This window comes from Plectropomus leopardus, chromosome 1, assembly GCF_008729295.1.
Source record: "Plectropomus leopardus isolate mb chromosome 1, YSFRI_Pleo_2.0, whole genome shotgun sequence".
In the NCBI taxonomy this organism is placed as follows: Eukaryota; Metazoa; Chordata; class Actinopteri; order Perciformes; family Serranidae; genus Plectropomus; species Plectropomus leopardus.
In genome coordinates this window covers 5,799,970-5,825,524 of record NC_056463.1, presented here as the reverse complement: position 1 = coordinate 5,825,524, position 25,555 = coordinate 5,799,970, and the positions used below count along the sequence as shown (strand labels likewise).

Genomic DNA, 25,555 nt, shown 5'->3' with positions numbered 1-25,555 from the left:
CATTTCACACGTCAGACTTACAGTACTGTCAGTTTGTAAATGTTACTTCAGTCTGCATCATGCACTTTTACGAAGGCGACTATGAGAATTTTAACTGCATGCTAAGCAAAAAACGTTTGCATATGCAACCATTTTTGGCCCCAAAATCCAATATTTCAGGATTTTAAGTCACGCACTGAATTTCAATGTTAATAAAGTTGCAGCTGTTACATACGACACATCAATTTAAGGTGACCAGAAGGACTTTGCCACGGGCTACACTCACTATTTTCCCAGGGAGGTACATTTTACACAGACTACCTTGTAGATAATCTTCCTCACAGGTTTTATATGATATTGCTTCTTTTATTATGACTTATGTAGATGACCATCACGATATAAATTTCATGTCATACTGCCCAGCCCAACTATACCCAAATGCAAACATTACTGAGCCCGAGAGCCACAGCCGGCTGACGGAACATGCAGATATTTAAGATGAGCTGTGGCCTCTGATGATGCAACGCAATCACAAAAAGTGCAATCGCTTCAGAGGATTCAACAGACACTGTCAGCCCGTTACAGTCACCTCTGCAAAACAGCCTCAGTAAAAGCCATTACTGTGATGTACGCCACTGCTCTGACTCAAAAGGATTACGGAACAGTTGCTATGACAAGGACTGTTTCTGATCTTATGTGATGTAAGGTGACCTTGAGTGCCACGAAAGGTGCCAGTAAATAAATATTATATGTTACTATTAATGATATTATTATCATTTTGTATTTTTGTTACTATTGTTATTAATTATTGCTGCTATTGTTGTTATTATCATTATTACTTCGACTACTATTGGGTTTGTGCATATGTATTCCAGTATGTGTTGTCATGTTTTTTTTCTCTTCTTTTGGTGACGACAGTAAGAGATAAATTTATTTGAAAATTAATGTAGCAAACCTTCCCCCCTGTGTTGCTCACCAGCAATAAGCCCACAGTACAGCTGCAGAGCTGCACGAGGTCTTTCCAAGGTGGTCATCAGTGTTGGTGCATGCAGCCGCAGCACTGCTGATGTTGTTGACCGTCACTTGCGATCTGGTCCAACACCTCGTCCATCTGCCCAGAAAAAGATGAGAAAAGACAGATTGGTGTTTTCTCTGAGTAACACACTGACAAGACTGAGAAGAAAAGGACAATTTCCTCCATATTGAAAGTTGTTTCTACAGTTGTTTATTCTGTTTGACTGAAAATGTTTCATCTGAAACAACTGAGAGGTGCCTGAGGACCGACATTTTTCTATAGGCCAACACGAAAGTTGGCGTTGCTCTGGTTCCCTCAGCAAAAAGCCTACGGAGTTTTTCTATTGGATTTCTGTAGAAAATAGGGTCTGTGGCAAATAACTGTGTATGATACTTACACGTTTTGTTCAGCGACATTATATTCACAAATGAACACCACTTTCAGGATTTTTGAGTGCAATCGTCAGAAGTAAAAAGCTAATGTTAGGCTATAAAGGAACTACACCACAGTTGCATAATTTAACTTTGCCTCCACAACAAAGGATTTAAAGACGTGTTCTGTAGTTTTATTTAGCCACTTATTAGCAAATACATTTTTTAAGACACATAAAAGCTTTAAAATGTGTGGGCAGCTTATTTACTGACATCTTATGTCGTGCCATAAAACGTGAAAGTCTCTTTTTTATTTGGCTTTTTAACTTTATTCAGATAGGACTGCTAAAGCGTGAATGTGGGAGAAAGAGGGAATGAATGCAGCAAAGGGCCACGGTCAGAGTCCAACCCGCGGCCACTGCGGCGAGGACACAGCCTCTGTACATGGGCACCTGCTCTACCAGGTGACCTACTGGGCGCCCCTTGTGAAAGTCTCTTATGCTTGTGTTCACCACAGACAAAAAACCCATTGACTTTGAAACGAGAGACCCTGATGTTTCAAAGTCAATGATTTCCAGGTTTAAGGACTCATCACTGGAGCACTCTACAGCTCCATGTTCAATTTGCATTTTTTAAAGTATGTTACAACTCTCATAAAATATGTCCTAACCTGTGTAAGAACTTGCACGCTGGTGTTCAGGTCCCTAGATAGAATCTCAGATAAAGCATAATGGAGGCAGGATTTGGGTCACAATGATGGGCAGTCGGAAGGAGACATAGCCTACAAAGAGAAGAAGTCATCATCACTGAGACAGACAAAAATAAACATCGTCTGATGGTAATTTTGACATTACATGCGAGGTTACCAGTTTCACTCTTATTTATTTTGTTATCTGTTAAGGAAATCGAATATTGCTTGTTCCAGCATCCCAGTTACAAAATCCTTCTTTTTTTCTCTTGTGCAGGACTGTTAACAGTATTATCATTACTTTCATGTTGGACAATCCAATATTATTTCTCATCAGACTGTTTCTTTCAGTCTGTCGCTTTTCATGGCGAACACGGTCCCCCTGGAAGTTTCTAGCTCGACTCTGAACCACCAACTACAGAAAGTCAATTTCAGTATATAACCAAAGGATGCCCCAAATGATCTGTATTATCCAATATAACTTTCTGAATATCATACAAAGTCAAAACTCAGTTCTTCAATTTTTCAATTTTGGAGGTCACTGCAAACAGCCAGCCATATAACCATGAAGGTTTAGGGACGTATAGAATCTGTTAAAACAAGCACACGTACCGGAACTGTGTTTCCCAGCTTTCGTTGAATCCAGGGACTGCGGCAGCTCAGGGATCAAGGACACAATGTGTGCAGCAGGTGGAGGTCCGGGCTGAACTCCGGTTGTGACCTGTGCTTACACCAGCGGCTGCTGCTGCTGCTGCTGCTGCTGTGGGGCTTGCAAAGTTTTCTGGGCGTGAGTCTGCCTGCAGGGACCAAGGAGGGGGAAGAAGACAGAAAGAGGACAAGAACAGTTTAAGAGTAGAGCCCATGATTAAAAGTTATGCAAGTAATAAGGACAAAATAAAAAAGAGCAGGAAAATCGCCATCGTGGGCAGTTTTTGTTTTTTTTAAAAAAAAACTTCAGAAGTCCAGTGAACAAGTGGGCCACTGATCACAGCTGGTCCTCGTTTTTAACTGGGTCATTAGTGACCAACAGTTAAATGATAAATAGAAAAAAGTAAGAAAAAAGTTGCTGTGGTGGACAGACAGACTGAGTGTCTCTGCTATGAAACATGATTGTCATGAATAATATCTATCATTTTTCTTCACATAATTTGGCCACATTACACAGCTGGCAAATGCAAATATCTGTTATATGCACTGAATTTAATTTGATGGTTTCACTGCAGCCCTCCTCTAAAAACAGTGTGTTTGGATGGTCATGAATAACCAATTTATGGTCAAGTTTTCTGAGTATCTTGTTCATGTGTTTGAGAATGTAAACACCACATCGCGTTTATGAGAAACCTGAAAATTCTACCTGGAGAGCAAAAAGAAACGGAGATGTAAATGTGGATTATGAATAACCTCATTTCTCCGTCCCACTAAGCAAACATCATTTAACCATCATCTCCAAGCTTTAGCCATGCTGTAGACCAGATGTACCGGCTACATATAGCCTGATTTGAGACCATATTTTAAAAATGATTGTTATGACATCAAAAATATATAAAAAAACTGTAAATGATTAACAAAAGTACTGCATACGCCCATGTTTACATTATGGATGTTTATTTTGTGTTATATACATAAACTATGTTTACTCTTCTATCTAGGCTAAGAGTAGATTTCTCCTAAATCCTCACTTTTCAACCTTGAATAACCAAAATTTTAAAGTCTAAAGACGAATAAATCTAAATGTCAAATACAAATAGATGTATAATGGACATTTATTAAATATCTCAGTGGGGTGCCACACCATATTCCCAATATGATCATAAAACAGATTAGCCTCATGAACAGGTTGATTATGTCCATGTCATCGCATTCATAGATGGTTAAACCATTGAAAATTTGACTGGTTCAACCATTTTTCTGTCATTTCAAAGTTTTGCAACTTTATGACTTGAATGCTCATATTCAGTGGGCCCAACACAGAGGCCCTGACCTTTAGTGGATGTATTCAGTGAGCATATGTACTGAAATTAATAGGGGTGCCACTTTGAGCCCCTTTTACACAGCCTATTAAGGGGGGAATTTTGCACCTCTATTTCGTTTCACTGCTCTAAATAAATAAGTACAAATACAGAAGGGGGGGTCAGAGTTGCCACACACTGTTGTGTCACACTGTTGTGTGACACATCATGCCCCTTTTGCTTCTGGCATGCCAGCACGCTATCTAAAAATCACACACTGCTGCAACATTATGCCGACATTGCAGCAGTATGACTGAATCTCTGATTAACCCTTTGAAACCTGAGAAAACCGGTTTAAATTATTTCAAAAACATGGGCAGAAAGTAATTTAACATTACCTGGTCCAAAAATTAGCACAAAAAATAGCTGAAAATTATATATATATATATATATATATACACACACAGAGAGAGAGAGAGAGATTTTTTTTCTGCAACAAAATTTTCAATATAAAATCATTATAACTATAAACATTCCCTATTTTTGGGAAAATGCTCTAACATACTCTCTGTAAAAACACTAAAGCTGACTGCTTTAGACTGAGTGTCCTTACCAGCTCTCAGGTTGGAGTTCTCCCACAAGTTGTGAGAGGAAATTTTTCCAGGCAGGATACGTTTTGTTCATCATGTTCAAAATGGCCAATCATCCTGCAATCACCATGACCTCGAACTCTCCCACCTTCAGGCTGGAAAAGGAAGAAAACGAAATAAAAACAGTGAATGGTGGGAAAGAAAACGGTAAGAGAACCTTTAAGCGGGGCCACAGCGTTTCTCTGTCAGGTGTGGGAGCGACTCAGATGGCCCCTGTGCACAGCGAGTGTCACCACAGGTTGTCAGGACAGGTCTGCTGTGCCACTGCAATCAGCAACCCGACTAATAGTGCAACTCATCACTGTCACACCCCACCTCGCTTCAACAGGCTTTGGTATGGAAAGACCATTTATTTTTTGGAAAGTGAAGGATTTCGACTTGTGTATCCCTGAATCAGCATCATCACATTCCTGTTTGTTTCTGACATTTGCAGAACTAAGAATTAAAGAAATTATACCACTGCACTAAAAACTAACCACTACACACCACAGAGTCAGCAATTTTCTTTCCAGGTTATTGCTGCATATCGCTGTTATCGAGCGCAAACCTATCTCCAAAATTGTTCATTTTTAGGAATAACAAAAAACACTGTGTTTTTAAAAGTATTCACTGGCGATATGAAGTTTACTCACAAGCTTTTCTGAATACACTTTATTGGTTAAGAAAGGTAAAAACCCACTGATCATTGTAAATGTGGACCATCAGAATTAATTTATGGGGAAAAAAAAGAAAAGAAAGAAAACTGTGAAATGTAAAGATAAGAGGTTTGCACTCGACAATGACCGTTTCTGAGGCGATGCGCAGACATCTCTAAAAAGGAGTCAGAAAACCCCAAGAAGGAAATATGACTGTTATTGATCTGCCATTTTTTATTTTCTGGTTTAATTATTCGAAACAAAAGCAAGTACAACTTAGTTTACCTGAGCGCTGCTCTTTTAGTATTAGCTGGGAAACGATGTGACTGAATGCTGCACACAAGTTCTCACAGCCTCAAGGATTTAGTTTGACAAGTCAGCATTGCTCAGCACTGCTAACTCAGCCTCTATAGTCTGAGCTGTGGGAAAACACGAACCCCAGAGGCGGGACACTTGCAGTAACTAAATTTAACCCTGCATTCCCCAGTTCAAGCACAGGTTAAGTCTCTGACTTCCTAAAAAGAGTCCTGGTAAACCTTCTGTATAAAAAAAATGTGCATAATTGTTGACATTGTTGAAGAGTGATATCATATAAACCGCCAGGTGAAAAAAAGGCTGAATTGATTCATCTAAAGACAAGAAATATGTTAGCTCACACACATGCTGTTGGTCAAATCAACTAGATTCAAAGCAAACTGGTGGACTGAAGCTATAAAGACATTAAATAGGGTGGCAGATATTTTTAACCATGAATTTTGGGTGTTATGATATATGGAAAACATGACTGATTTAGAGACACTCATGAAAAACACAGTGGATGACTTATTCAAAACAAGGAAATAACTCTCTTAAAGTTAGGTAGACAGGATCCAGAAACAGACCTTGAGCAATGAAGGACCTGGCCCTCCAGGTCAGGGACACGATTGTCCTGCTTGAGGGAGGGGGGGCAGAGGACACTGAGAAACTCCACAGCACAGCATCCTTCCACATCCAGATCGTACACTTACAAAATAACATAGGGACAGACAGTATTAACACGTCTTCTGGAAGACATTTAACAACAAAAATCAGCGTTTGTAGTTGTACAATTAAATCCCTAAAAACGGATAGACCAATGATGCATGGGGCGTGTGGCAGCCATCATGCGTACACATAGTTAACAGCAACCATATCTCCGGCCTAATACAGATAACAGCCTTTTACTTGCAAACTTTTAAGCTTTGTAATATACATTATGTAATTAAGTTTGAGTACCCTTAACCTAGATGAAGCAATCTTATCTCAAGTTACTTAAACTCATTTCATGCTCTGTTGTGCACAAACATCCTTACAGAGCACACAGTCATATAACAGGTAAAAGGGTGGAGTCAGATGGCCCCTGTGCACACAGTGTGTCCTCAGGTTGGCTCGGATTGGGGTATCGATGCCACTGCAACAAACACCCCAACTGATTAGTGCAACTCATCACTCTCACACCCACCAGGTCTCCCACTTTTAACATGCAACACTAACTTTCCAGATGTGTTTGTGTGTGTTTTGAGACACTATCTTGCCCACTGGGTTTGCGTTTACCTTGTGTCCCCATTTCTGATCGACAGGTAGCTCCATCAGTCCAATCTTGCTGCAACGTGAGGACCTCGTCCAACACCTGCATATGACAAAGCATACGAAAGAAACAGGTTAATCAGAGCCGTGTGCAAAAAACGTTGTCAAACATTCACACTACCCGTACTGAAAAACTCAACTGTAGAAAAGTGAATTGGCCTATTTGACATTAAGGTAAATGAAACAGTTGACTACTCATGAATGGTTTTCATTAATGTTAAAAACAACCAGTAGCACTGGTTAACCCTTTCAAAATCTAGGCAAATTGGCTTGATTTCTCTCAAAAAAAACTGAAAGGAGGCAAAAAGCAGCTTATGAAGAAATGACGCAGATATCTGCTAGAAAATTGTTAAAAATTCAAGAAAATTACCCAAAAAAACAAAACAACAACATCACATGGGAGAGCAAAAAAAATAATAGTTATAAAATAAACCAAGAGAAATACTTTTAAAAAATTATAATAATTCTTTAAAAAAATAAATAATTCATACATAGTTATCTGGATGGTAATTTTAATTTCTTGCAATTTGCAGTCCAAACCAAGTTGCTCATTGCCTTCTTTCCATTGTTTCTGAAAGAAAACAAACCAATTTGTTCAGGGTTCAAAGGTTTAAATACTTGTGAAAGGTGTCTGAACACGCCACAAGAAAAGTGATTTCAATCCAGGTGTCAGATGGTTAAAAACAAAATGCTATCATTCATCCTGACTTCGTGGTGACTTATCAATACAGATACTGGAGAATACCACACATTTTTGAACAAAAGAAAGCAGACATCAGGGTTTGTTCAGTTGTTCAATAGAATCCGTCAAAAAAAGTCAACACAAAATATGAGTTCATTATTATTGGTATACAGCTGAGGCCATTCCATGAAATGTAACAGTAAACAATAATATCCTAATATAACACTGATTTAGTTTAGTTTTTCTGCACATAACTAAGTATAGAAACAACAACAAAACAAAAAAGAAATTCAATAAGTTGAAACATTGTGCATGATAAACCAAACATGGCACATGGAGTTACCTCCCCGATTAAATAACTATAGTCCTTCATTAAAGAAAAAAGACATGAACAAAGATTTCATAATTGATGGTAATTTCAAGACTTAGCAGTAAAACAAAATTGATACAAAAGTAAAATGAATCAGTGAAGTGCTATGAGTGTCTAATGAGCAGACAGAGCTCCACATGGAAGCTTTTAAACTGTACATATAAAGAAAAGTTTGGTTACTAAAACCAGAACATGTTTGGCAAAGAATTAATTTAATCTCAAGTTAGATAAATAAGGTGGAAGGGTGGAGTCAGATGGCCCCTGTGCACACAGTGTGTCCTCAGGCTGGCTCGGATTGGGGTATTGATGCCACTGCAACAAACACCCCAACTGATTAGTGCAACTCATCACTCTCACACCCACCACCTCTCTGACTTTAACACACTACACTAACTTTGCCTACCCTCAACTTTCCCCCTCACAATTCTTTATTAGTTTAACATTTGTACAGTATATGAAGAAGATTTTGCCATGAAGTTTAACATTACTGCCTTAAAAAAAAGGTTTGACCAAATCTGTAATGCAATTCCCATTTCTTTCCTTTATATGATACAAAGCGGTATAATCTTTGATCTCATCATACTTGCCTTCTCTAAAAATTGGTGATGTTGATTTGATGGATAAAAAATGCAGAATGATTAGTATGGTGTGCAAACATTTCAAATACTGTTATTTTATTATGATTATTTTAGGTAAATATCACATTCATTCTTGTAAGTGCAAAGGACATACATCTATGGTTAGCGCCTCGTTTTTACCCCTTTAAGCGTGCAGCAACAGCACTTTTCTTGTGCTGCTTTCAGAAGCAGCACGAGCATTAATACCTCCGTAATTGGTTCAATTTCTTCCAAAAACATGGGAAAAATGCAATGAGCAACTTGGTAAGAAATGTTCAGCAAATTTCAAGATATTAGAAGATTAAGAAAAAAAAGCTAGGGAAAAGGAAAACTATTGAGAAAATAATTATAACTACAATATTCATAATTACCTACACAGTAACATACGAGTATATTAAATAAAGTTACAGAATTGCCACAGTTTCTAAGCACTGTTTTTTTCTTTATTTATTTGTTTCACTTTCTTCTTCTTTCTTGCTAATTTTCAGGTAGTTTTGTTACACTTAAAAAAATGTGTAGATTTTTGGGTCATTTTTTCAAAGTTGCTCTTTGCCTTTCTCCCATTTTTGAAATAAATTAATTGAATTTGTTCGGATTTCTAAGCAGTAATGTCTCTTGTCTTGCTTTTTTGTGCTCATTATTTGTTTACCTGATTGGTTTTCTTTTTTGTTACCCTTTCGTTAAAAAAAACCCTCACCTCTCTTGAATTTTAATGTATTAGCACCTATTGTTCTGTTTGTATTTGTGTAGATGTTGTTGAAGGACCAATGAAACTTCAGCTTTTAAACTTTGTTTAAAAAAATCTAACTTATCTTGCCTAACTGTATTGTAGCATAATATCCGCCATTGCTGCTAAATTCTGTCCTTTGTCTTCGTACATCTTTTCACTGATTGCTCATCCATTACCTTGTGCTACATGACGTCCTTGTGCTACATGCTACAAGCGTTTTTTAGACACTGCCATGCTTGGTGGGTTTGTGTTTACCTTGTGTCCCCGTTTATGATCGACAGGTAGCTCCATCCGTCTCATCTTTGAGCAAAGTGAGGACTTTGTTGCTGTGAGCAGCAAAGACTGTGTACAATGTTGGAGCATGTACAACATGCAGGTTAGCATGACACGGTGGCCAATCTCGGTGGCCTTCGTGAAAAACTCAAATGTAGGGATGTAAACTGGCCTTTGTGACACTGAAAAAAAACTAAGACGCTCAGCCACTAATACTTTTTTTCTTCAACGTTAAAATAAACGACCTGTATTCATAAAGTTTGCTAGCGACGCTCAACCGTTAGCTAGCTAGCTATGGTAGCATCGCATGTAACATCCGCTTCCGTTTCTTAAAAACGTCTCACAGCACTTCCTTAAAACAAAACATTCAGTCAAGAGTGCTTAATACACACTTGGCAAAAACGAACATTTATCCAGGTATTTCTTAATCACGATTTTTGCTTTAGTTTCATCGTTTCTTCGTAGCTAATCCTCTGCTCCGCTTACTGCACTGGACTTTGTTTTCATTTCAAACGACAGCGTTTTCTAAAGCTAATCGCTGATTGGCCCAAAGGGACGACGGTGAGCGTTGATTGGACAGTGGAAACTTTGAACCACCAATGAAAAGTTGTATATTTGTCACATGACCACACTCGCTTCTGCCCAGTGCTGCGGTCAGAAAATCAAATAAATTTAGTTTTTTAAAAAGTTTTTATAATCTTCTTTTACATTACTTATTTTATACCATATTTCCAATATTCCAGTTTGAATAAAATGGAAATATAGATATTTGTAAAATCTGATTGCTGACACTCAGTAGATCACCCTGAGACTGAACTATGTTCTTGAAAAACGGATTTGATGAACTCTATTGAAATGCAATTCTATGTCTGGCTAAATAAATAAATAAATAAATAAATAAATAACACAAAAGAGCAAACTCCTGAAATCGTCTGCCAAATTTGTTTTCTCTTAAATTAATTCAAACTGTATGTAAAATGAATAAAAAATAAAAAATGTATATATTTTCAAACATTTTTCTCCACTGTATCAGATAACTGAGACAGATTTGTAGTTACACTTGTGCATTACATTATTATTATTAATAGTATTACTATTATCACCATCATTAATATTTAATTGCATTTCCATTAGAAACTTACAGTTTAAAGCACTTATTTTGTAATAAATAAACAAACAAATTAATAAACAATAATAATAATCTTGTTTTGCGAGATGTTTACATTTTTTTTCCTATGGCCTGCAATTGTTCACTTTGGCAAATCTTTTTGAACCTTCCTGAACTTAGTGAATGTAATTTTCCCATACTTGTTCTACACAATATTAGTAAAAATCCAAAAGATAAATTAATGAATAAATTAAAACACCTCAACTGTCCAAAGGTCATCATGGCTGCTGTCAGATATGGACATTGTTACAAAATGGCCCGCACACATATCTTAAATATGCCATTAAAGCAAATAAATGTAATTGTATTCCTGATGATGTCCCAGTGAAACCCACCAACGGTTGCTCACGAGTTAGGTGAGGTAGCCAAAGATTGATAGTGCCCCCATATGGTGTCCATTAATCTTGTAAAAACTCATGGTGTTATATCTTTATTTCTAGTTATTGATGTCTCCTGATGCAGGTTAAAGCTTGTTTATATTAGTTAACAGACATATTTTCTGACTATGATTAGCACAGATTATGCAAAAATGCCTAAAGAGCGTGTTGTCTGCAGTTGACTGCTTTGTTTTGTTTCGCACCTTTTTCCCTCTTATGTGAATATTTTTCTGTTTTTTTGTGTTTGTGGAGTCTGACCTCTTTCCAGATATTTGTGGAGCAGAGTTGGATTTTTGGTCAAAGTCCCACTGGCTCTTGTTGAGACCTGGAAGTAGCCTGATAATTTCTTTGATTCACATTATTCACTCTAGTCACTGCAACACTCTGCCTGAAACACTTAATATTTACTTGATATAAAAACTTATGTACTTGGTTTATTTAATCATGTAATTTAACTAATGCTACTTTGTATTCTTTGCACGTATTACAACTATCTTCTGTTTGTCCTGGGGGAGGGATCTGTCCTTTGTTGCTCTAAGTTGGCTGACTTGGCTTCATGCCTCAGAAACCCTGATACTCTGATTACATCTTTGCTCCCATTGTTATGTCTGCAATTATCTGCAGAAGCAGACATCTGATTTCCCTTTATTGCCATACGATGATTGTGTCTGATGAGGAAGGCATTTGCAGCAATAAGTGCACAGATGAGTGAGCCAAAGGTTTTCATTGAAATGCAAATGCAATTTTATATTAAAAGATAGCAAAGGGATCATTCACTATATCACACAACACAGCTTGTTAGTACTGCCATGGAAATACATATACAGTCTTTTTCATATTTACACATCAAGTGACAACCAAACAGAAATCATAAATACCTCTTTTTGTTAACTTTACAACAGCTATACGCGACCAGTATTTCATAAGATAAAAGAGCACTATTAAATAACTGGCATCTTCCCTATCATTTACAAGGCTTGGAAACACAGTGGTTAAAATAATATTCCAGCAAAAACAAAAACAAAAAAAATTGTTCTTCTCCAGTGAGTAAAATTAATACAAGTCTAAAAACGGTCATGAAATCCCTTTGTACAAAAGACTATACAACTTAATCAACACAATATCTTCAACAGAAATGTTTGCTTATATCCGCATGATAAAATCTGTACAGTTTTAGCATTCCTGCAGCAGAGTTGGAGGGACTGTGAGCCGGGATGATTGGTTACTGGGTCGCTGTGATGCTCCGTGGGCTTACCGTCAACCAACCGTCAGAGACCGTAGTTATGTAGCTGCCAAGACCCTCTTTCATTGGCCTCAGTGCTTCATCTAGCAGCAAATCAGCAAGTTGCTGAGCTTGTAGCACATACTTCAAAATACATGGTTCTATAAAGTCTAACTGATATATTTGTCAATATAGCAATATAGTATTTCCTTGTTCCATATTTCAACAACAGACAGAATGGTACTCTAAAGTTAAAGCAATGCATTTTATCTTTACGTGTGTTAAATTCATTTTTCAGTACGTTGTCAGTGATTCATTTCTAAACTATAACCCTCACAGTCTGATGGGGTCAGACATGCACAGTGTTCCTCTGTTACACTGTACTGTGGCAGATACTGCACCTTTGCATTACAGATTTAGAGCTGATGGATCGAAACTCAAATTATAAAAAGAACAAATGTTCTCGTTTACCTCTGGTAGCACTCGGCCATGCAGATACTTTAGGTTATGTGTGCCACAAACTTGAAGCAACCCCAAAACAACAGACAGCCAAAATGAAACTTAGACGATTTTGTTTCAAATGTAAAATAACTCAAACTGACATTTGCAGTGACACAAATATCTAAAAAGTCTAACCCTACATCATAACCTTTTGCAACATTACCTTGTTCAGATTAGTCAGTTTGTTAAAACAGGGGGTCATGTTTAAAACAATAATAATATGTCATAATATTGTTGTAATTCTGACTTTTTTTTCGCAGCAGCCTTTAAAAAAATGACACAATTTCAAACAGGCCTAAGACTGTTGTGGGATGTATGAGAAAGGTCGGGGGGGGGGGGGGGGGGGGGGGCAACAAATCTTGGCCTTTATATTTTTAGGCAGCTGAGATGATAGTTAATTCGTTGGAGAGATGGCATTTAAAAGAAAATGTGGGTACATAGCATGGATAAAGGAACGTTGGTGATAATGATGTATAATACATGCCGGCTGAGAAAAAAAAACCCAAAAAGACCTTAAAATTCTAATAATAAGTGCTGTTTATCAGGAGTTCTCAAACAGGGGACCCCCAGGGGTTATTGACGGTATACCCGGGGTGTCCCCAGAAAAATAGTCTATTCATGGTCTATTTTTGCTATTTAAATCACAAAAAAATTGAGTTCAGTGTGAGTAAGAGTCATAAGAGTCACTATTGTCATTTTAAGTTTTTCTTCCTCCATGTTATCATTGAATGGAGTTGACAGTTTTGGTTAATTTTGCTTTTGATAGCCCAACAACAATTAACCAGTAACTGGTTAATTTTCAAGGGAAAAAAAAGCAAAATGAGGTGAAATATAAGAAGCCATTCTCTTTAGTCCGGTGCTCCACTGACTCAGTGAGCTTCAGCACCACATTAGCTCGCTCATCCATTTCTAGGTGGTGAAATTTGAATGATTTTTTTGTATAAATGTCGTCCCTTTTATTTTATTTTCTGTTGGCTTCGCTGACGAACAGCCAGCTAGCTGCGTCAACATGTGGAGACATGCCCACTGCTCAGCCTCCGTTCTCCACTGGTTAGTTAATGTTAACCTCTTCCCCTCTGTACTTCGCACTACCCAGTTGGGTGGGAGCTAGCTAGCTGCGCTGCTCACACAAGGTTACTGTTAGAAACGCCAACCTTGTAACAGGACGGCATTGCTGCAGCACGTAGTGGCCACCCTCTGATTTCACTCTAGGTAGTCCCGGTGAGTACGCAGCCTCATTTCAAACCATACAACCCCTTTAGCTTTGTTTATTATGGTAGCACCAGTAGCCGTGCTGATATAGTTAACAATGCCAAAGGGAGTTGTGGTGCAACGTTGAGCTGCTTTACTCAGCAAGGTGACTTGGGGTGGGGGGGGGGCTGGAGAGTGTGTACAATGTTTCCACGGCAACACTGATGGGTCAGGATGGCGTTACAACCAGTAATCACCAAACGAGTGGCACAGCTACCTAGTTACCACCGGACTCAGGTGGGGTGCAGTCCACAAACTGAAGGGTAGAAAAATTAACCTATAGACCAACATGCATAAGCAGTGAATAATATTTTTGGCAGTTAACCAATTAACCGTTGACATCCCTAGTTGACAATTAAATCAGTCTGAACAACCAAAATATTTTCAGATGGTCCATGACCTAATGTGGATCAATTTAGGGGTGCCTGACACAAAAAAAAAAAAAAGTCGAGAGCCACTGTTGTGTATCATTTATCCTTATTTTTTTTCAAAAGAAGAATAAAAGATACACTCAGTGGGAGATTGGATTGGTAAAGTAGTCTATTGTTTAGGACAGATGCATCAAGTAGGCTATGTCTAACACCTGGATAAATGAAAACACAGCTATCTGCATGGCTGAGTAGCTCCAGTGGTACATGTCTGAAAAAACATGTCTTTCTGTGATCTCAGTGGCCAAGTAAAAAAAAAAATGTCAACAACACTTTAAACCCTCTGAGTGAAATAATTAAACAGCTGAAGGAGGAAAAAGAACAAAATGTTTGGCACTTAGGCTGTTACTTCATCGTGGCTTCCTCTGCTATGCCCGAGGATCAGCAATGGTTGAATTGCATCTTGAAAAAAAACTAACTTGAGGTTACTTTCGCAAATAATGAACTGGACTTCTGCGACCAACTGAGAGTACCATCTACATACGGAAAGTCCTTGCTTGACCTGATGGAGGCTGTAAAATAAAGAATCAGAAGGGTGAGGGCAAGTCGATAAAGTCAAAACAAACATCCCGAAACTAAAATACATTTCTATTGAAGTGTAAATGCTGAAAGAAGCATGGAGACTCTGTGAAGTCCCACCCTTTGGCACTGTCATAAATACAACTCTTGAATACCCGGGTCCTGCGGCACAACACTCTCGCCATTTTTCGGAAAGTCAGCACTCCACAAAGTACAAAAAACGTTCATAAATAGAGTTCATAAAGACATGAGTGGCATTAGAGAGAGCATCGTGGTTACATCGTCCGGGGAGTATGTCGTTCTAGCTTCGTCCAAAAAAAAAAAGTTCACAAAAAATAAAGTTGTACACAGAGAAGCGTTTGTCACATCGAGAGTCTGCATCCTTTAAAAAGGGTAACGCTTGTGTCTCTGTTCACTTCCTCCCCAGAGTCCTTTGCTTTCTTATTCAAGCATGCTCATTAGTTTATGATTTCGCCTAAAGGCAGTAGCACTGAGGGTACTGTTGGAGGACTGTACTGCACGTGTGTGTGTGTGTGTGTGTGTGTGCACAAGTAGGACGGAGCCCCAGTTTCAGAGACAGGAGTTGTGTTTGCAGGAGCTTAGCTGTGTCTAACCATTCGTACCGTTACTCTACGTATACAACTGTTTTTGTATCTATTTATCTTTGTGTGTTTGTACCAGCTATAAATACAGGTGTGTATCAGGTAATGGAAGTTGGGATAAAGCACGGAGGGCGAGGAGGCCTTCCTCACACTTCACTCTCAGTGGAGGGCTTGCGCGTGGAGACCCAGCCGGTGTCGGGGAGGCTGTGCTGGGCGTGACGCTGCGGGGTGATGGCTGAAGGGGTCAAGGTGGTTATGGAGGAGCATTCGGACGCTTCCTCCTGGAGGAGCTGCTCCGTCTCGCCATCGTCTAGCGAGGCGCTGCTGGCCTGCAGGGACACGGTGTCTGTGCGCATGCAGGTGTGCAAGCCGCCTCGGGACGGCTTGATCTGTTTTAGGTCGTCCCAGTAAAGCTCCTCATTGGACAGGAGACACACGCCCTCCACGATGCGGATCTTCTCCTTGGTGTAGCCTCCGTCCACTCCCCCCTGGACAACGAGAGATGGAGAGTTAGTCAGAGCGGCGGCTTCTGTAGGAGCCGTTTAAAGGGAAGATCCACCTTCAGGTACTCGTTTTCCTGCCTTCCTTTTCACTCTTGCTCTTTCTTTCATCCTTCCTGTCTCTTTCTTTTTTGCTCTCTCTTTCTCTTTGTTTCCTTTGTGTATCTTTTGCTGTTTCTTTGTTCTTCCTGTTGCTCCCTCTCTTTTTCGTCCTTCCTTCCTTTCTCTTTCTTTTCGTTTTTCCTCTCGTATTCTCTTTCTCCCTCTTAGTTTCTATTTTCCCTCCATTCCTTCCTTCCTCTTTCGTTCTTTCTTTCCCAACTGTATTTCTTCCTGTCGCCCTTATTTCTGATTTTATTTTCACTCTGTTTTCTCTAACTCGTTTTAAAATATTTTTTTCCTTCCTTCGTCTTTCTTTCTTCCTTCTTTCATTTCTCTTTTTTCAATCCTTCCTTTCTTTCTCTCTTGTCGTTCCCGCTTTGCTCTTTCTTCCTTCCTTCCTACCTTTACTTTTCCTCTTCCTTAATTTATAACATCAGAAAACTTGAGAAGTTCATCGTGTCAAAGGTGGATTTCCCTTTAAGGATTAATTAGCAACCAACTGCACAACACTCCAGAACAAAATGTCACCTTCAAACAAAACCCATGCACAGCAAGTTGGCTCCTTGTAGTGACGCTGTGCTTTCTTTTGGAGTTAGATTTTCATTTTCAGATTAAGATGCTACAGGTATAACCTGTAATTACCATGAACAGCAGGCTGCCAGCCTGTGTCATCTGGAGTGAAATCCACTGGATTGCTTTAAAACAGGGAGATGAGGTTATTTCGTCCAGAGCAAATGGAATTATGCTACAGAGCTACTGCGTACAACACTCGTGGACAAATTATTCAGTCTGTCGTAGCAGGAATAATTTGAACAGTCTCTCTTCATCTCCAGCATGAAAAAATACATAAAGTAGGTGCGGCAAACCTGTTGAAACAGAAGCAAAATGACCAAAAGCAGTGATCTTGCCTGAAACTGCTGCTTTTATGTAAAAACAGCCTACAAGCAGCCCAGCCAGAAAGTTTCCAGTATTTCCAGGATTTTTTCAACAGCTGGTGCAATGAGTTGCAATAAACAGAGAACTGGAAATGGATTTGGCCTTATAAACATAGCATATAATGATGTATAAAGCAAAAAAAGCAGAAATTCTTCTAATGTTTTCTCTCTTTTGACAAATAGCAACATTTTACCTGCAAAGGGAACTTACACAGTTTATTAGAAATGTAGTGATGATTTCAAAGCGGACATACTATGCTAATTTTTAGGTTGATAGTTGTATTTTGGGTTTCTACTAGAACATGTTTACATGCTCTAATGTTCTACTAGAACTAGAAACTTTGCACCAGTAAAGTTTCTCTTACAGTTTATGTCCATGTCTGTGACAACATGGATGCTTCATACACATTTTACCCCTGGCAGCAATTTTAGCATATACATTTTTATCAAGTTTAAAATGTGTAAAAAACATTTTTTATGTGACGTTGACAAATTGACCTGCGACCATCAAATTCCAATCAGTTTATAGTTGAGTCCAAGTGAACTTTGTGCCAAATTTGAAGTGATTCCCTCAAAGTGTTCTTGAGATATCGTATTCACAAGGATGAGATGAATGCAAGTAAACATGGACTTTGACCTTTGACTTGTGAACATCAAAATATAATCAAATTGGGGTGCCCGGTGGCTCAGTGGATAGAGCAGGCGCTCCATGTACAGAGGTTGTGTCCTTGCCGCAGCGGCAGGTTTGATTCCGGCTTCGGCCTTTTGCTGCATGTCACCCCCTCTCTCTCGTTCCCTTTCACGCTTCAGACTGTTCTATTAATGAAAGACACAACTGGCCAAAAAAAATCCTAAAAAAAAAAAAAAAAAAAATCTAATCCTTCTTGAGTCAGAGCGAACATCTGTGTCAAATTAGAAAAAAACTCCCTTGAGGTGTTCTTGAGAATTGAGTTCAAAAAACTGAGAAAGACAAGGTTAGTGACCTTGACCTTTGACCTCCATAAATCTAATCAGTCCATATTTGAGTCCAAGAAAATGTTTGTGCCAAATTTGAAGAAATTCCCTCAAGGCATTCTTAAGACATTGGGTTCATGAGAATGGGACGAATGGACAGGCAACCCGAAAACATCAGTCCTCTGGCCGCGGCTATCCCTGGAGCCGCGCCATAAAAATAATGTTTTTTTACTCATACTGTTTGTGCTGAAACGCTTGTATTCACGCTCTGTCAGAAACGCTCGGCTTTAGCGCCTGCCTCTTTAAGGCAACCAACTGCCTGCACTGTTAGTTGTTATTAGTCATTTCAAGGCTTCACTGTTAATTTGAGAATGTTAAAATAATATTAGATGACGACATATAGCACCTACATCAACAACAAATTTATCCACACGTATAGACTCCTTGCCGGCTAAAATGTCAGTTTCACACAAAACTATCAGTAGTATAAACACGACATGCTTCTGATCGCAGAGCTCTGAAACTGCAGCAAAGAGAGAAACTGTTTGGGACAGCAGGTTGCATGCAGTGAAAGACAGAGGAAGTGAAGGAAAAAAGAGAAGCAGCAGAGGACGCAACTCCTCCATGCTGTGTAGCTACCTCTCCACGGGACAAGTGGGTCAAAAGATAAAGGGAGAGAGGGAGTTGTAGGGATGAGAGAGCTGCAGTGAGGAGAGAGAAAAGAGATGAGCGCTGGTGCCTGTAACCTGCTTGTGTGACATGTTATAATATTTCAACACAATCAATCAGACAAACAGTAAGGTCATTTGTCTCCGTGGTTACCATCCGTACGCCTCCATAGTCTGGGATCATCATTCTATGGACTCATCATGGATTCACCTTAAATCCATTCATATATTAAACACAAACATTTTCACATCAGCGTCCAGACTGTTGTTACCTCTTTCTTATATCGAAGTTGGTTGTATATTGGAGGCTTCTGCGACGCCTCGATTTTGACCTCTTGTGTGGACGTCCGATACGAGGGATTGCTGTAGGTCAGGTTGCTCACTCCTGGGTCAGCAAACTTTGACTTTTTATGTCTGTCAATCGAAAAAAAAGGAAGAAAAAAGCACATAGCTTCATAAATTAAACTATCAGCTGTGTGGGAAATGTTAGGTACTTTATTCTTTGTTTAGGACCATGGAGTAGGAAAATAAAAAGTGTTGAACAGAGGACTGACCTGTAGATAATCAAAGCAGCAATGAGGATCAGTATGGCCAGGATGGTAAGAACTCCACCAATCACGTAGCTGATATGAAGTCCCTCTCCTACAACAAATGGTGTAAATGTTAGAGACTGGGGCCATGACACAGAAAAAACAGAAGGAGAGGACATTACTTATTAAATGCAGTGGTTGGCTGTGTTTACAAACACTGTTTGGGGTAGGTCTGGAGGTGTGACCTCTGACCACCAAATTCTAATGAATTCATCACTGACTCAAAGTGGACGTTTGTGCCAAATTTGATGAAATTCCCTCAAGGTGTTCTTGAGATGACACATTCATGGGATGAGATGCTGGCAAGTGAACTCAACCTATGATAACCAAAAGTTCATGTTCATCGTTGAGACCAGGTCGTTTCTGCCAAATTTGAGGACATTTCTTCATGAGGTTCTGAAGATATTGGTTCACAAAAATGCAACACATGGGGTCAGGGTGCCCTTGACCTTTGACTACAAAAATTTGAATGAGTGCATCCTTGCCTTAAAGTGGAAATTTTTGCCAAATTTGAAGATCCTTTGACCACCAAAATCTCTTGTTCATCAATGAGCCAAATATTCTTGAGATATTGTGTTCAGAAGAATGGATAGATAGAACACCTGAAAACATAATGCCTCCGTCCAAAAACATAGTTTCCCAGTTGTAATTGCCTGGTCGTTGATTTGAATGATATTTACAAGTGGATAACAGTAACAACTGTTGGCAGTAGCAAAGCTAAACTGAAAGCAGGGGTAATCAGAATATTTCAGTTTTACTTTCCTGTTTGTATTAATTAAATAAACAAGATACAGGCTGCAGAAAGGTGTACTTCTGCGCTTCTCATAGAGCTAGACATCATTTTCAGCTAAACACACATCCAGGAGCAGTCTCTGTACCTAACACATGACGTTTACACATGGCTTTCTCTTTTGACTGTGGGTGACATGGAAAACTGGAATTTCCCAAGCATCAGACCTGGATCAGACTGTGTGCAAACTGATGAAGAGAGACCTTTCTTGTGTACTGACCGTGAGGAGCCGTCACCACATTGTTCGAGCAGCCTTCTACATTCAGGTTCTTGTCAGTGCAGCTGTAAAAAAATCAGACAAACTCAGCTTAAGAGACTACTTTTCTTTAAATCAGCTGTATGAAGTCGAAACAGTTAGTTTTTTCTGCAGATAACTCTTTGTAGGGCCTTTGGGAAGAGTCTGTAGTATTACCGCTGATTGAAAATCTCATTGTGCATTCTGTTGAACATAAAAAATGACGTAACACTCCTCTGTGGGATAAGATAATTCTCCAACCTCTATAAAAGGCTTGAGAACACTCGATATTTCTTTTGAGCAACAACAAGCAACTTCACTTCTACCATTATTGCTATTTCTCACATGGTAATTCTTTAAATTCGATGTTGTGCGGACAACATGCTGATATAAAACTGTTTTAAAAACAAAAGTCATGCGTGGAATTTTAAGGCAATAATGACAACAAACTTGACAGAAGTACAAGTGTACTACTGCGTTTCTCAGACAGACAATCTGAAAGTAGACTGAGAAACACTGAACAGATTATTAATTACATTTTGGAACAATAAAAGTATCTATTCACTTCAAAAAGGAGCTTTTGTGTAATTAAATGAACAAACAGACGTACTTGACTGCTGAGCGTCCATGTGGATTGTCTGTTGGAGCTTTGGGGATTTTGGGGACAGGAGTGCTGCTGGTTCCTCTGGTAGGAGAGGTGGGGATGTAACCTGAAACTGATAAACACATGATGCACATTAGAACCTGAGTGTGCTGGAACATACTGCTGATTTTGTAATTTTTTTTGTAATTTTGGTTACTTTTTAGAAATGTTCAGGGTTCCCACAAACATTTTGAGGGACAAAACTTCAAAGTTTATCATGACGTTTTAAGGATCAATAATATATAATATGTTCCACCTTGCCTGGTATGTTTAAAAATATTAGATTTAAACTTAATTCAAATGTAATTTCATCTAGCTGTCATATATGAAAGGAGATATTGAACACAGGGAGAAAATGAAGAAACGTGTGATGGTAAAAAAAAACCCAAAACATGACTGTGGGTCATGGAAAAGTCATCGAAACATTTTGAAACTGTCCATGAAGATGTGTGGGAAAGTCAGCCCATACAACAGTCACACTGCACAATGACAGAGGTCACTCACTGGTGGAGCAGGGTCGCCCGTCTGGTTCATCAGGGCAGGCGCACACGAAACTGTTGGTCTTGGCGAAGCAGAGGTGAGTGCAGCCGCCGTTATTCACCCCGCAGAGATTTGTACCTGAATGACAGGAGGGGGAATATTCACAGACAGCCTGAGTGGCTTATTTGCAATCAGGGATTGTCTCCTCCTTTACTGTGGTTCATTTCAGGGGGTGATAATGATGAGACGTGAACGTCGATGCTGGAAAATGAAGGTCCAAGCTTTTTTAAAGAGAACTGTGATGTAATTTGTTACAAAATAATAAACAGCTCAGACTCATTACCGGAGGCTACATGAAGTAAAATCCTTTTTTCCATTTATCAACTGACATTAAAAGATGCTCAAATAAATCCATGTTCAGCTAATTAACATTAGAGCGACTGCAATCAGATTTGTTTCGACAACCCCTGCCACAGTAATCATAATCAGGCCAGAGGAAAGGTACTGAAAAAGCTTCTTGTAAATCCATTTGACTACTAATTAAAGTGTTTCTTTTCTGGGAGACAGAGAAGCAAAGGCTAATCTATCTCACAATTATTTTAATTATTGATTAATCTGCCCATTATTTTCTCAATTAATTGACTGTTTTGACAATAAAATGTAAAAAATAGGAAAACATGCGCTGTGTAATTTCCCAGAGCCCAAGGTGATGACTTGAAATCATATGTTTCATCCAACCAAATGCTGTGTTTTTTAAATAAAACACAGCATCAGAGTCCGCACAGATAAACAAATCAAGGTGTTTAAAGTCTTGCTGTCAGCAGGAGGTGTCAGAATAAAAGCCTCCTTACCTGTCTGCCTGTGAGGTGATACCACTATAATGTCCATGAGGCCCTCCACGTTGGCCAGCACGGTTTCCTTGTTACGGCCCGTGTGTTTGTCCACTCGCTGGATGGACTTAGTCTGCCAGTCCGTCCAGTAGATCCAGCGGTCTTGCTGCGAGAGTCGGGAGAAAGGAGTTAGAGGGGAGGACACCGGCTTCAACTGGGGAAACGAGGGAGAAGAAGAGAGGAGAGGAAAAACACAGACAAGGAGAAGGGGGATGGGAGGAAGAAAGGGAAGGGAAAGGGGAGGAAGAAAAATGAGGGTCAGAGTGGAAGAGAAGTAGAAGAAATGGTTAAGTCGAATGAGTTCAGCATGAGTGGGAGGACGGAGAGACGACCAGTGGGAGTCACACGGTGAGCCGATGAGTGAAAGAGAGCAGGTGAGTGGAGGAGGCAGCCAAGAGGAAGGGGTCAGCCCAGTGATTGACAGCTGAGGGTGAGGGGGGGCGGGGGTGGGGGGGTACCTGTGTGAGGGCGAACGGGTGGGACACGGGGCTGACGAGGACCTGACGCAGTTTCCCGTTCAGGTCCGAACTCTCGATTCTGTCCAAGTGGGCGTCCACCCAGAAGATCCTGCAGAAAACATCACAGCTTCATAAACACACCTCAGTCTGTAAATACACTATTCATGTCCTGTGACTGCTGTAAAACAGGAGTTCAACACCCGTGAGGCTGTAGAGCCACACACAAGGGCTGACTGATTGGTACTTGAAACACTTTTAGGCATCGACCTAAAAAAAAATAGTACCAAGTAGTATCGAAATGTCTCCAGTCAAACAATACCTGCATATGATCCTTTTTGCAGCAGGAGTCTGGTAACACAGTGTATTTAACCCTTTCTATGTGCTGCATTTAGACACCTTCCACAAGTATTTAAATCTCTGAACCCTGAGCAAGTTGGTTTAATCTCTTTCAAAAAAGTAGGAAACAAGGCAATGAACAACTGTACAAGAAATGTCCCCAAAATTGCAAGAAATGAATAGAAATAATTTGGAAATTTAATCTTAAGAAAGCTAGCAAAAAAATTCCAGAGAATAATATTTCTAATTATCATAATAAGCATTAATTTTATAGAATAATGCTAATTATTTTAGCAGTTTTTTTTCAGGTTATTTCACTGTTTGTTCGTTTTGTTTTTTACTTTCCTGTTTGTTTTTTTCTTTTAATCCTTATTATTTTATATTTTCAGGCAATTTTCTTGTACTTTTTTTGGCTAATTTCTGGGTCATCTTTTCTTAGGTTGCTCATTTCCTTCCTTCAGTGTTTTTGAGAGCAATCAGACCAATTCCGTGGTTTCAAAGGGGTTAACAGAGTAAGCAGTTCAGCATGCTGTAATGTGACAAAAAACTATGGCTTACACTATACTATAAATCATTCAGTTCACATTATGAGTATCGAATTAAGTACTTTTTCAGGATCAGTATCTCTATAAGGGTACTGGTATCATAATGTTTTAAACAATACTCAGACTTTAACAGGTGGAACTTGACTTGGTGAGGATTTGACTGAACATTTCTCCTTCCTCATCTGAGATGGACAGCATAGTGCTACAACACATGAATTTCGATTCATGTATTTTATTTTATTCTATTTTTTTTATCCATTTCTCTATCTGTTTATTTAATTTCTTTATTTATCTATTTATTTATTTATTTCCCTTTTTACATTATTGATGTTTATTTGGTTGTGAATTGTGTTTTTGCACATTCACATAAACCAATAAAAAGAGAATTATATTTTTTTAAAGGATTTTCTTATTCTGCGTTTTTCTGTTTGTATCAATATTTGCTAATCAGAAAAAAAAATCAAATATTTGGTGTGTTTTATGCATGAAGAAGGTCCTATGCACTTTTAGTGACATAACAACAGCTTGTGATCATTTTTGTTATCATAGTTAAATTAAAGACCTCTATAAATGCACATAATAACAGACTTTGATTCTAAGTCAACGCCTGACAAGGAGGAGAAAAAAAAAAGACTCCCAAAATTGAAAACTAAATACCTATCCAATGAATGAATATCCAAGTAGTTCAATATTCAGGGCAAGCCCTTCTATATACACACCGGAAACAGAAAAACAAAACCTGTGGGATAAATGAAAAGTGGAGGTACAGCTGCTTTTTTTGTGACCACTTGTGGGAAAAAGGTTGCACTGTTTCCTGTATCAAAAGTTTTATCTTCTAGCTCGAAATGACCGAAATGGCTCAACTTTCAGCAGCCCAAACTCAACTCCTCTGTATCATATCAAACTTTAATGATGAGCGTGCAAAAAAAAAACCCAGATGGGTACAGTATCTCCTTGCACAGACATGTTTCTCTCTCTGACCTTCGTGTGTCGTAGTCCAGTGTGAGACCGTTGGGCCAGCCCAGGTCCGTATTGATCAGAACTTTTCGGTCCGAGCCGTCCAGGTGAGATCGCTCAATCTTTGCAATGTGACCCCAGTCAGTCCAGAACAGGAACCTGCAGAGACGAGGGGAGACATGAGGAGACTTTCTATTGTACAAAGTTTTTTTAAAAAAAGTATCTGCAACCATGTGAAACTTTCCTGCTTCATGCTAATATTCCACTTTTTCTAGTGTTCAAAAACTGAAACAGTGGTCCATATGGTAGCAGGTTGTATATAAAATTTGGGAAGTTGTTTAGATAGAATGTGAATGTATATATTGGGGTAGGAATAAATAAGGCTGTACTTCTTCCTACTCCTTTTCCAACATGTGATATCTGAGTTTAACTGGCTTGAGTATTTATATATAGAGATTGACATGCATGTTTGCACAGGCCTTCTTTTTCATTTTTTTGTTTTTGTTCATTGCACTTGGCTGTAGTGTTGTAGTACTCGAGATCGGTTTTAGAGGGTGTTGGTCTTGTCTCATTGACACATTTTGAGTCGGCCTTGTCTCATGTCTTGACTCAGTCTCACCCTGCTTTGGTCTTGGTCTTGTCTCGGTCTTGACACACACTCTGGTCTCAGTCAGGTCTTGGTCTCGGTTAGTATGGTCCTGACTACAACACTACTTGGCCGTAAGGCTTGTTTTCTTTTATTTAAGAGTTTTCTTTTGTTTTTCACATGCTCAAAATAATGATTCATTCATTCATTCATTCATTTCCGCATAGTTCATGATCTGGCTTTGAGACACATTT

At 39.0% G+C, this 25,555-nt stretch overlaps 1 protein-coding gene, 1 long non-coding RNA gene and 3 other non-coding genes across 5 annotated transcripts in view; all 5 read right to left on the bottom strand.

Moving 5' to 3' along the window:
* Positions 1-777: 777 nt before the first annotated feature.
* LOC121945971 lies at positions 778-10,009 on the bottom strand. The gene is made up of 7 exons (XR_006105985.1): positions 9,547-10,009; positions 6,860-6,935; positions 6,169-6,289; positions 4,616-4,747; positions 2,666-2,850; positions 2,036-2,146; positions 778-1,090 (listed from the first exon to the last, which is right to left on the bottom strand). It is a non-coding gene; the product is annotated as an uncharacterized LOC121945971 (long non-coding RNA).
* LOC121948359 lies at positions 4,849-4,961 on the bottom strand. Its single transcript, XR_006106140.1, has one exon. It is a non-coding gene; the product is annotated as a small nucleolar RNA SNORD67 (small nucleolar RNA).
* On the bottom strand, positions 6,649-6,762 carry LOC121948383. Its single transcript, XR_006106145.1, has one exon. It is a non-coding gene; the product is annotated as a small nucleolar RNA SNORD67 (small nucleolar RNA).
* LOC121948353 lies at positions 8,189-8,302 on the bottom strand. Its single transcript, XR_006106139.1, has one exon. It is a non-coding gene; the product is annotated as a small nucleolar RNA SNORD67 (small nucleolar RNA).
* Positions 10,010-14,209: 4,200 nt separating the features above from the next.
* Positions 14,210-25,555, bottom strand: part of lrp4 (low density lipoprotein receptor-related protein 4) — a 149,953-nt gene continuing 138,607 nt past the window's right edge. The window contains exons 30-38 of the mRNA XM_042490760.1: positions 24,740-24,874; positions 22,878-22,986; positions 22,381-22,573; positions 21,554-21,667; positions 21,017-21,122; positions 20,392-20,453; positions 19,346-19,433; positions 19,064-19,205; positions 14,210-16,120 (exon numbers count right to left, since the gene is read on the bottom strand). Of these exons, the coding sequence (XP_042346694.1) occupies positions 15,779-16,120; positions 19,064-19,205; positions 19,346-19,433; positions 20,392-20,453; positions 21,017-21,122; positions 21,554-21,667; positions 22,381-22,573; positions 22,878-22,986; positions 24,740-24,874 (1,291 nt within the window). The 3' untranslated portion in view covers positions 14,210-15,778. The remainder of the gene's footprint in view (positions 16,121-19,063; positions 19,206-19,345; positions 19,434-20,391; positions 20,454-21,016; positions 21,123-21,553; positions 21,668-22,380; positions 22,574-22,877; positions 22,987-24,739; positions 24,875-25,555) is intronic.